The sequence below is a fragment of the Myotis lucifugus genome, unplaced genomic scaffold, assembly GCF_000147115.1.
Source record: "Myotis lucifugus unplaced genomic scaffold, Myoluc2.0 scaffold_36, whole genome shotgun sequence".
NCBI classification, from domain to species: Eukaryota; Metazoa; Chordata; class Mammalia; order Chiroptera; family Vespertilionidae; genus Myotis; species Myotis lucifugus.
In genome coordinates, this window is record NW_005871084.1 from 1,780,838 (window position 1) to 1,793,814 (window position 12,977).

Here is a 12,977-nt window from a genome sequence, read left to right on the forward strand (position 1 = left end):
CGTTACACTGAGGTATTTGATGCATAAGACATGAAAATGCAGAAATGCACAGATGTTGCTGAACTAAGAGAAAAGCAGTATAGAACACATACATGTGATAGACCTTGTTTGAAGATGAATGCTTTAAGGGTTTATTATATACTAAAGGCCCGTTGCATGAAGATTCGCGCAATAGGCCTTCCTTCCCCTGGCTGCTGGCACCGGTTTTCCTCCGGCACCCGGGACCCAGGCCTTTGGTCTGGCTGCAGCAGAGAAGCCAAGTCTCTTCAGTCTTCAGTCTTCGCTCCGCGCCTGTGTATGCAAATTAACTGCCATCTTTGTTGGGTTAATTTGCATACACACCCTGATTGGCTGGTGGGCATAGCAGAGGGACAGTCAATTTGCATTTCCCCCTTTTATTAGTGTAGATTTTTACAAAACTAGTCTTTACTAATCTCAGAAGAGAAAAAGTTAAGCTCTTATAAGCTACTAACTGTCAAAGCTCCTCAATTAGAAAGGAAGATAAAGTACCTCTAGAAATATAATGTGATCATAATGTAATTTTAAACTTTAAGGCTATTTTATTATGTTCTGAGGGACTGCATAACAAATAAAGGATTAGGGATTCTTTAATGAAATTGTAAGTTGATGGGAAAATTTGTACTTGGAGATAAAGACATTTCAGGATTTTTTCATAGCATAAGTTAGATATGCCTCTAAATGTAATTTTTAGTCACTTATAACTCCTCCGTTATGCAGATTAATAGTGACTTGAAGAAGGGGGTTTTTGCATTCATTTTTCTTGCAGTGCCTGTAGCAACTAGTAGAGAGCCTCATCTGGCCAAAAGCTCTATCCTGAGAATTCCCAGATAGATCCTTATTTCATGCATTTTATTCTTTTAGGTTAAGGCAATTTATTTGATATATAACCAAGAGTAATTTAACTTTTATGCCTTCTAAAGACTTGTCAAATAAATCTACAGATTCCAAAGAAATCCTTTGTTGGGCTCTGTCCCAATTTTTAGTTTAGAAAATATGAACACTCAATAGAGGCACTCAATAACTGTGGTGAGTAATGAGACCAGCCATGCCGCTTCACGTGTTTAGTCCTTAATTTCTTCGTAATAAATGGCACCAGTTATTTCACTTAAGCTGTGACCTTGCTGCGTGGTTTTTATAGAATTATAAGTTGTAGAATTTCAAATCTGAAAAGGACCTTATGTTATGAATTACCTACTCCTGTCCTTCATTTTGCAAACAGATAAATTTAGAACATTTTTGTGCTGACAGTCAAAAGTGAAGGCTAGCTTTGCTGAACAGATCTCACCCGGGTCTGGGTTCCACAGGGTGGGTGTGCACCCGCTGCACTGGCAGGCATGTCAGGGGGACACACGAGGTGTGCCATCTCATCAGAGGACAGGGTGTGGCCCAGGCCCAAGCCTGTTCCTGGCTGCGTCCTTCACTCCATCTCTCCCACCTCCTCTTGGACTTTGCTCTTCAGAAAACCCTCCTCTCCCTTTTATACTAAACTGCTCTCAATGGCGTCTCTTCTCAGCCTGAAAGCATGCTGTTATCTCTTGTTTAAAACCCTTACGTTCCTTGCATCTCCTGTCTCTGCTTTCCAGTCTCTCATATCCCCTCCTTCAGGAAAAGGAGTCTGTACTCTGGCCATTTTGTCACCTCTGTGCCCTCTTAATCTGCTGTAATCTGATGTTGGTCCCTGCTATTTTGCTAGTACCTCTCTCTACCTCTGGTTACAATTTTTTGATTGCCAAGTGCTTTTCAGTCTTCAGTGTTGTGGGTCTCAGAACCCATTAAAAATTTAAAATCCTAAAGAGTTTTAGTTTATAAAGGTTGTTATCTAGAGACTTTTAATGTATTAGAAATTAAACCTGAGAAGTTTAAAAAATATTTATTGATTCATTTCAAATAACAATAAACTCAGTTCATATTGACACAAAAACATATTTTTATGAAAAATAACTACTTGCCAAAACAAAAGAAAATACTAAGAAAAATAGCATTGTTTAACATTTTTGCAGATTTCTTTAATGTCTGGCTTAATAGAAGGCAGGTGGATTTTCATATCTGCATCTGTCTTTAATCTGTTGCCATATGTTGTTTGATATTTAATTGTAGGGTGAAAATCTGGTCTCACATAGATATATAATTGAAAAAGGAGGAATCTTTCAATTGCCTTTTAGATAATTTTTCATCTTACTTGGTAATTCACCAAAACTCAACGCGTGCTTGTTTTTTAAAGGTTAGTTGCAGTGTGGAATCTTCAGCCGTAATGAGCTTTTCATACTGTTGTGTTTAGTCCACTGGGGTATCCAGCACTTCAAGTGGGTCTTTCGCCCATGTGTGATTTTGTAGCATTTTCTGCCCCTAAAGGGCTTAAAGTAGGCTTGGCAGAGATAAGAGGATAAATCAGAGAAATGCCAAGATGATTCCAAGAATATGAGGTTTTTAAATATTCCAAGATTTGGACTTTAGATAGGTAATAAAAAAAAAAGAAAATAAAAAAAAAAAAAAAGAAAAACGAGACTGAAAAGTGAGTAGATATTTATCAGGCAGACAAATCCTTCTGACCCCAAAATCTGAGCTATTTCCATATGCACAATTGGCTGTCATTGAATGAAATACTATATTAAATGCAATTGGGAATCTGACAGTTGAATCAAGGATGGCTTTGCAAAAATTATAATGTGTTACACTGCATATTTCACTGCCAAGAATGAAGAAATTCTCAAATAATCTATGCATAGACCTAAGCCATATATTTAATGGCTCGAGTACTTGGGCTTCTTAGTAGAAATAAATAAAACAGTACAGTAGTAGTAGTAATAATAGTAGTAGTAGTAAGGAGGAACTTAAAGGACTTAGGATATAAATTTCTCTAATGTACTATAAATGGATAAATCAGTGAATTTTCGGTGGGAAAATGGGAAATCTACTGAATTTCAGTGGTAGTGACCTTGAACTGTAAAGTGTTTTATATGGCTTGCTGGACTTAATGGATTATTTCTCCATTGACCTTTGTTGGGAACTTCTTAATATAATTTTACAAAGAAAATGTACTTCACATTAAAGCACTTTTATTTACTTGTGCGAGTAAATATAATTATTGCTTACCCATAGTTGGTTACATTAAGAGATACTAGAACTGTAAAAAGATTGATGTTAATCCATTTCTACTGACTGTAAGAGAGAAATTTAAAGAGAAACTAGCAAAGTTTTAGAAGAGAAAGTTAAATCATTTAAGCATGGACATGTATATGTACGAAGAGGAAAAAAATATGGTAAGAAATATCTCAAAGTGTTTCTCATGGTTATCAGGGGTAGTGGAGGGGATTAGTAGTAAAGAGTTACTTTCTTAAGTGTTCATTTTTCTATATTGTCTGGGTTTCTCTTTAACAATGAGTATGTATATTCCTTTGATAATAAATATACAGTAGAATAATTCAAATGAAAAAGTAATCATTGTGGAAACAGTAAAGCTTCAAATAAGATCCAAAAGCTTCAAGATAAAATAAATATTTAAACTTTTGAACTGAATGGAAAAAAATTAGTCTAGGCAGGAGAGTTAAAAGTCTGTATTTTCAGAGATAATTTTTTAAAAATATATTTTATTAACTTTAGAAAGAGAGAGGAAGGAAGATAGAGAAAGAGAAAAATTGATTCATTGCCTCCCTTACGCACCGCAACCAGGGATCAAACCCACAATCTGGGCATGTGCTCTGACTGGGAATGGAACCGGCGACCTTTGGTGCATGGGAGGATGCTCAACCAACTGAGCCACAGCGGGCAGGGCCAGAGATAGTTTATCTTTTCTTAAACTTTGTTATTCTGTAGACAGACTGATTGATTCTGCTTTTTAAGTGAAAAGCTGAATCAGCTCGGTTCACCCTAAATGGGCACTTAGAATCCAGTAAGGAAATGAACACTGTCTACATTAGAACAGTGCATGAGCTCACTTCTTAAAAAAATTTTCCTAACCTGCGGTTTGTTCTTATCCCAGGTGGTAATAACAGTAATGGGATATGAAACAGCTTCTGTCCTAACTTCCAGTAAAATTCTTAAGTTAGTTACCATTTTATAGCATACTTTTTTATAATAAATAACTTTAGTTGTTATTCTTGTACTCATGTGAGTAGAAACCCGACTAAAACCATTTTCCTACTCCTAAAAATTCCCCAAAGATAGCTGTCTTTCAGTATTAAACTTCTTCATATTAAAAAAAAATAAAACTCCAAAGCTTCCAGGAGTATTTCATTTCACTGTATAACAGAAAGAATATTTATTTTTTAAACTCTTGGAAATGATATAGAGTTCCAAACCAAAATCCATTTTTTTTTGCATTAGCAACATTAAGCTAAATCTAAAATAATTTGCAATTGTTACCAGGTTATATATGCAAATCACAAATATTTAAGAAATAAGCAAGTTTAAAATATTTTGGGGCATTCATTTTCTTCATTTATTAGCATGTTATCAGCTAGCACTTATTTGCCCTAGGGAAATAGCCAATTAACTACATTTTATTTATTCCTTCTATAGTATGTATCCAGAGGTATAAATGATAATGATGGTGATGATTCATGTACTTACCATAGTAAGTGCTTATTATGTGCCAGGCACTGTTCTAAGTACTCCACATGTATTAGCTCATTTAATCCTCCCAGCGACATAAATAGCTACTATTGTTTTCATTTTCAGATGAGGAAACTGAGGCATATGCAAGTTAAGTAACTTGTCCAAGGTCACACAGTGAGTGGCAGAGCCAGGCAACAAGAGACCTGTTTTTTCAGCTCTCATACAATGCACTCACAACATGCGCGGTGTTTTTTCTTGCAGAAACGCTGCTCCCTGTCTAGCCTAAGAAGTGTTTCCAATCTCCTACAAACACACAGGGGCCTCTAGCAAGTTGTTTGTTTGTTTGTTTGTTTTAAGAAGGAAAGTAATTACCCTGTTAGGTAGTCAAGTGTTATTCAGGAAATATCCACTGACTATTTAAAGTGTGCAAACACTGGGTGGGAAGTCCTGACTCACAGATGCCCTTCGCCAGTGTCCCTCACCATCCAGAACGAGAGATCTTTCCATTTTGTCCTCTTGAACTGGTGCCTTCCACTGGAATGGAGCACTTTTGGAAAATATTTCCACACCCTCTACTGCTCACACCCCCAAAACTAGCACAGCTCTCCTTGAGCTCATGCCTTCGCCAGAGCCACCTGCATTTCTCCAGATCTGTCAAACGCATGCACAGCAGAGAGGCCTGAGTTCTGGTGCGGATGTATGAACGTGTTCAATAAAGAGCCTCCTCCTTTTCAAAGTTCGTCCTTGATTGCGGCTGTGGCATCTCTGAGGGGTGCACGCAGGCAATAATGAAAATGTGGGGATCAAGGACTTTAAAATTTCTGGATGAAGACCACCCCGGCCCCAACAAGAAATATGTATTTGCAGCATTACTCAATTCCACTTTATTGTTCTTTCATATGCATGAGTGGTAATGTTCTCTCTGACTTAGTTTCCTTGTGGTAGACTGAGTCCAGAAGAACCTTTGTTCTAACTTGAATATAACAAAAGGCTGTTGTTGCCAGGCTGTTGCCTAAGAAACGCTGCCCAAGTGACATGTTACCAGTGCAGCAACCTGGAGACAGATACCTTTTCCAGAGGACTCAACACACATGAATCGTACTCTGCACACCCCTCCCCAATTTTGGAGGAATTCAGGACTCTCCTGTAGGATCAGGTCAAGACTAGAATAGTCTTAAAAACTGTAATGGATCCCCTTCTTCAATCCATTGAGAATTTGGGGGGTTAGACCATCCTTGGTCCTGACAGCCCCCTAATGGGAAGAGTTGTCGAGGGGTGTGGTGGGCTCTGGAACCCTCGGCAGAGACAGGCTCACTGCAGCCAGACCACAGAGTGGGTACTTGTGAAGTGACTGCATAAGTAAAACGGACTTACTCTGTTTTGTTAAGAGACACAGTTAAAGAAATAAACAGTTTAACAAATCCAATCAGAAACGCGCCAGAAGACCTTCCCTGTTCAGAATTCTTTAAGGTACTGCTGAGAAGTATTAGTCTAGTGGTAAATTGCAAAGAATAAAAAATGCAGACCTGTAACATATGGTCCTTTCAGGCAGACTCAAGATTTGATACCAAGAATAGATTTGATTTCTTTTCTCCCATAAATAACGGTGTTTACAGATGACATAGAAGGGTGAGCGGTAGATATCAGAGCACAGAAAATGGTCAATGTAACAAAAACTTTTTAGATTCTAGTTTAACTAAGTAAAATGTTGTCAACATAAATGTATTTTTTACCAGTGGTTGTTTTAAAGAGGATTATTTGGAGGTGTAATTGTATTCATGTTTTGTGAAAGGATTTTGGCAATATAGCTATTAGATCTGTGCAAAGCTTAATAACAGATTTTTTAAAAGTACCTCTGGAAGTTTTATTTTCTTGTGGCTATTAAGTTGTACAGAATAAATATTTGTTAAAACAATTGTTCCATGTTACTCTAAGGACATAAATTGTGTGTACTTACGTGTGTATATCAGGGGTGGGCAAACTTTTTGACTCGAGGGCCACAATGGGTTCTTAAACTGGACCGGAGGGCCGGAACAAAAGCATGGATGGAGTGTTTGTGTGAACTAATATAAATTCAAAGTAAACATCATTACATAAAAGGGTACGGTCTTTTTTTTTTTTTAGTTTTATTCATTTCAAATGGGCCCGCGGGCCATAGTTTGCCCACGGCTGGTATAGATGCAGATCTAGATATAGGATATAGGTATAGATATAGGCATATAGTGAAGTCCAATACCTAGACCAACTGTTTTTAAACTAAATCACTTTTTATTTTTGAGTATAAGAACATTAGATTTAGAATGCTGATTCCTATCTTCTCCATTGAGGTAGAAGTGATGCTTTGAGAAACTAACGTTTTAATAACCACTTAATGGGGGGTGGGGGGCTTTATGTGTCAGGAGCCTCAGTACCCTTGCTTCCCTCAAACCATACACAAGAGGACGTGCCAGGTCTGCGCCCAGCGAGACCCGCAGGCCATGCTAACGCGGTGCCTCTGCGTGACTGAAAACGCAGCATCCGTCCTCCACTGAAGAGGAAGGAGGCGCATCATCCGGGGAGGCTTAGGGTTCAGACAAAATTATTGTTGAACCCACTTCTTAGTAATAAGTAACAAACAAAAAAGTTTAAAAACTTAATAGTTTTCCAGGCTTATGAAATATGTATGAATATCGTAATGTCTAATAAAGCTGAAATGGCTTTGTCAAAATGTCCCTGGTTTAAAAATGCTCCCCTGCAAACATCTTATCTCGGTCTCTCAGCCTCCCTCATTGCATTTCAGAAATGCAGTCCATGCCCCAGCACTTTTCTACTCTACATCAGTCTCTAGAAACATTAGAGGATGGTATTTCTTTTCCATCATCCATTTTACCTCCCCATCCCATGTTTTTAAAAATAATAACGGAAAAGTTACCGATGTTTTCTGGTAATATGAAACCAAAGATAAAAAAGGCAAGGAGTGTGTAATAGAATTGATGCAATAGCCTCATAAATATTTAGGGTAGGCCACTTGTTCATCCGGCAACTCTCACACCGAGACAGTAGGACTAGATAATGGGAAGGTATATTCAAAACTCCTTAGGGATATAAAATCATTCCTTATTTACTCCTCTAATAGTTTTTATTCTTACCTTCCCAGGCTCTTGCCATATGGCCATGGAATCATTAGGACAAAGCATAGATCTGGAATTGAAATACTTAATCCAGTCATGAAATTTAATCTAGAAAAAATAAATAATAAATCAACCTCTTATAACCTTCCAACCATCCTCCCTACATCCCATTTTTACACAATGCCAAATCACACCCAATGTGGTTATTCATACTACCTGTAGCCACAACTGTCATTTAGATAAACTGATAAATGTGGGGAAAAATAGGGAATTTGCCAGGTAGCTTTTTTTCTGGTGGATAACTTTCTAATTTCATTCTAAATTATTGATGTGAACATAAGCATAACATCTATGAAGCTTTTATGTGATTGTTCTGCTGCTAGAAAGTATTTCACTCCTTAATACTGTAATAAGCCATGAGAACATAATTCGATTGAATACATAATCCTTTTCTTTTTTTCCATTTCTGTTCAAATAGACATATTTGCATAATAGTCACAGTAGTAAAACTGAGTTTTCATATTTGTGTTTTTTTTGTATCGTCAAATAAGGGTCACTTATTTCTTATTTTAAAATTTAAGGGTGTTTCTTATTATGAAGTTGTTTTCCATTGAAAATAATTATTAGCAGACCTTACTGGCATTCCCCATCATTTTTCTTTCAATTGCTTTAAGAATTACTAAAATGAACTATTTTTGAAAAGTCTCAATACACTAACTATAGATGTACACATTTTAAAATATGTATCGGAGCTGGCTTTCACCTTTGAAAGGTGTTGCTCTCCACTTCCACGTGCAGGTCATCTAACCTGGTTTTGTTGTTGTTTTGAAAATGTTCAATTCAGGTTCTACATGGTCAGCTACTATGAGCGGAGTCACAGGATAGCAGTGGGAGCTCGCAATGGTTCAGTGGCCCTGTATGACATCCGGACTGGAAAATGTCAGGTAAATAAATCACCGTGGCTTCCTCCCCATCAAGTGAGGAAGCTATTGAAGGGAGTGAGAGACTAGCACTTCACCATTATGGATAATGCTAAAGGAATCAATAGTTTAATGAAGGACTCAAAGAGTATAGAGCCCTACTGTCTCCACTCGGTGGGATGAAGGGCTGCCTTTGTTATGCCACAAGTGAGTTTGTAACAGAGCCCAGAGAAGGTGGCACTGCTCACACACCACTGGGCGATACATCTTTTCTTCTTTAAACAAAGCTTTCTGATTTTATTGCCTGTTTTTGCCATGTGTTTTCTGAAAAACGTTTGATGATGCATCATGATAGTTAATGGCTAAATAAAAATTTTCTGACTAGGTACAATGAGATATTTAGCGAAGTTCGGAAAAAGAAGTCACAGTAGCATTTAGTGTATCTCTATAAAAAGAAAACTGATGTTCTATTGAAATAAGATATAGCTTTGTATACTTTTAAAACTCTTTTAATGGTTTTATAATACTTGACGGAAAAGTCTTGGTTTTGATTTCGATCTTGATCACTTGATTCGCAAAATGGACCAGTTGGGTAGACAAGGCAAGTCTAGCCCCAATTTAGCTATAAGTGAATCAAAGCTCTGAGACTAAACCTCTATCCCAGTGTCACACTCTTAGTTAATGGCAAAACCAGGGCTAGGCTCTGCTGTGATCGTGGTGAATTTACAGTGCTCATTGATAAATAGTTCCAAGTCATAACTTGTTATGTTTCACTGTAGCATTTATCAATGTGGATGTATTCACCATATTGGGAATTATATTGAACTGTATCAGATTGATATAGTCAACTGTACTAGGAATTTCCAGAAGAAATATGAAGTTCATAAAGATGTGGCTAAAATTTTAAACTGTCTTTTACATTTAATATGCTATTAATTAATTCTTCAAAAGCTCCTCTGGCAGCTTTCCATGAAATAGTTCTCACAGATGGTAACAGGTGCTGGGGGTAGAAGTTTTGGGGGTCAGGCAACATTTGGAGGAAACCATTCGAATGTTCCTCTTTGCAGACCTCCTCAGGGTCTCTACCGTGTGGGTGTGCATTGTGCATTCCTGGGAGCGCACAGACTGTGTACCATTGGCTGTACTTACGTAATAATTCAAGTCTGTTTGTGTGTTTTAAGGCATTAAGTTCTCATTGGTGACCATATTTCTTTACTTTGAGCTCTCACTTTGAGCAGTGAAACCTCTCTGAATATCTGCTTAAAAATTAAGTTGCATGTTTATATTATTGGCTCCTAAAAGAGATAGTTCTTTAAAATTGGAGTTTATCGTTACTAGGAGGCTTGAGAGAAATAAACCAGAAACATCTACAAGGAGCAGGAAAAAAAATAGAACAAGTTTCTTTAAAATCAAAGTGTGGAAATCATAGAGGACTCTTTGTTATCAGATAAGACATGGTTGCCACTGGCAGAGGGAGAAGTGAGGCCCTGTGAGCCCAAAGGAGTGAAAGGAGCAGCTAAGAATTAATGAGAAAGAACCAAGCTGTCCTCAACTAGACCCTTCTTTACAGTTTTCTTCCTCTTAAGAGGTCTCAGTGAAGATCTTAGTAAAATGCAAGAAACATGAGTAATTTGAATGTCGTATTCTTTTTGAGTTACTTGAGATGCACTCATTAATCAGACATTCTTTCTTAACAGGAATTTGTAATGCTATTGATATTCCATTTTATTTTCTGTCTACATTTGAGTGCATTTGGACATTTTAGTGTCCCCATGATTTTTCTTCTACCTCAGCTTCTTGGGTTTGATATCCAAAGCTATCACTAGTGTTACATGCCTGAATAACCTTTACCTTCCAGCTCTTTGCGAAACTGAACATTACCCTTTTCTCTCATTATTCAGAACTGGAAACAAAGATAAATCTCTAAAATCAATCTTATAAATCAAACTACTTTGGCCAATTATATCCAATGACAAGACTCTTAAGTAAGAATGATTCTCATTCTTTTATGGTATTAGTGTTATAGTATTTGAAATAAGTGAAGCAACACTTAAACCAAAATACACAAGTATAGTTGGCATGTTTAGAGAGGATGTTTTAGAGTTGACTCAAGGGACCAAGGGTTTTGAACTAGGAAGCAGTATGACATTTCTGCAATTAGACATTGGACTCAGTTAACAGAGAGAGCGGGACATTTTTCCTAGCATGAGCAAAAGCATAGAGATATGCCATAAACAATGTAGAAGAAAAACTCGCTGGACTTTAGGGGTAGGTGTCCAGTTAGGTGGGAAGGTAAGACAGAACCATCTAACTGGGGGGTCATAGCTGATGGGGAAATTGGCTGTGTCCTGCCTGCGCAGGGTGCCAGAGGCTGAGGATACCAGGGCCCAGTGGAAGCAGAGAACCCATGGCTGAGGGACTGGAGGGAGGATCCTGTCGGGCCCCTGTTGTTATCCATAGGTTGGTAGAGGAAAGAAGAGAAAAATTAAATCCCTTCCCCTTACCTTTTGGCATTGGCTTCTCCCATTTTTTAAAATAATTTTCTTTTAACCTGTTCTTCCTAAACAAGAATAGGAGATTATGCAAAACCAAAGGACAGATATCCAGCTCTATCTGGAACATGAGTTTTACTTATATCAAGGGTTCTCAAACTGCTGCCCAAATCTTCCTGCCGCCTGTTGATGTATTTAAAGTTTTACTGGAATACATCCCCGCTGATTCCCTTAAGGATTGTCTGAGCTGATGGCACGCTTCAGTGGCAGAACTGAGTTGTCGTGACCAACAGAGACCTCATATGGTCCCCACAGCCTAACATAGTTACTATGGCCCTTTACAGAAAAAGTTTGCTGGTCCTGGACATAGATAATTGAGGGGTAGATGAACTAATTTAACTGAAAAGTGATTTACAACAGTATAGCGTATATTGGAGAATAATAATTAGAAACTTGTGTGGTTCACATTCCATCTTCACCATTTGTTAATTTTATAAACTTGGGAAAGCTTCTTAGCTTCTGAGCTGAAGCTCCCTCTCTTAAAACGGGAATAGAAACAGTGTACGTTATTGTGAGAAGTACATAAGATAATTGATGTAAAATTCTTAGCACAGGGCCTGCCCAGGAGCTAATATTCAGTAAATTATGGCTATTATCATCTGTATAATAAAAGTGCACTCCCACAGTGGGAGCACCGCTCAGCCAGAAGCTGGGCTCACGGCTGGCGAGCACAGCGGCGGTGGCGGGAGCCTCTCCACCTCTGTGGCAGCGCTAAGGAGCAGTGAGCAGGCGGGTGCTAAGGAGCAAGGGTCCTGGACTGCGAGAGGGCGCAGGCCCAGCTGAGGGACCCCCACCCCCACTCCCACCCCTCAGTGCACGAAATTTGTGCATTGGGCCTCTAGTATTTAAATGATCTTGGAAATACGTTACATTGCAATTAAATAAGTGACTTTAGACAATTTTAAAGCTAAAACTTGAGGCCTCAGGTGTTTATGGACTCTCAGGCTTTGAGTTCTCACTCCTAGTTAGGGGCACTGTGGGGAAGGGAGGCCGCACTGCCTCGGGCCATGCGTAGATTTCCTGCTTAAAGGCAGCTCTTGCCTGTGGTGCTAAGTTGAATCTCTACTGATTATGGAAATCAGAAACTTTGATGCAGTTCAATAGTTAAAATTCTGCTGTGCTGCTGACTGAATTTTCACTTGGCAACTGCTAGCAATTTCAGATTATACCTGACTTGCATTTTGCTTCATTTAAAAAAAAAAATAACTCCCTATGTAGTGCTTAAGTTTTGTTGGTAGGCAATGTTCTTGATAAGCAGACTAATTAAGCTCCGGGAACCCTTGGAGCTACAGGTGTGACTTTGGTTAAACCAGCAATGGAGATTCTCCCTCCAGCAACATTTGCCTCTGGTTTGGCAGACTTGATTTCTTTCTCACTAATTTTCCAGTTCTTTCTGAACGCATTCTGTGTAGTAAACAACTGCTGGCTCTGTGTAAGTTTCTCTCAAGTTCATGTTAACTCATTTTCCTTATGAAGTTTGCACTGTGTCACTCACAGGCATCTGATTCACTTCAGTAAATCTAGGCACAAGAAGAGTGTGGCTGATGTCTTACCTAAATGTTAAATTATTAAAAGAACTTTATTATTTTTTTTTCTTTTTTTAAATTGTTTTATTGCTTAAAGTATTACAAAGAGTATTACATATGTCTCTTTTTTTTCCCCGCCCTTAACAATCCCCCGGCCTCCCCTGCTATAAGCTTCTGATTAACAATAGGGCTCTACTGATTTAGGCAAGTTTGATTTTTTAAAAAATATATTTTATTTTTTTATTTATTTTTTTTTTTAGAGAAAGGGAGTTACATTTTATTATTAAATTCTGT

At 38.0% G+C, this 12,977-nt stretch overlaps 1 protein-coding gene across 8 annotated transcripts in view; it reads left to right on the top strand.

Moving 5' to 3' along the window:
• WDR7 (WD repeat domain 7) overlaps positions 1 to 12,977 on the top strand; it is a 285,950-nt gene that overhangs the window by 223,208 nt on the left and 49,765 nt on the right. For all 8 annotated transcript variants that reach the window (XM_023752617.1, XM_014454396.2, XM_023752616.1 and 5 more), the window contains one exon: positions 8,530 to 8,629. In XM_023752617.1, coding sequence (XP_023608385.1) covers positions 8,530 to 8,629 — 100 coding nt within the window. The remainder of the gene's footprint in view (positions 1 to 8,529; positions 8,630 to 12,977) is intronic.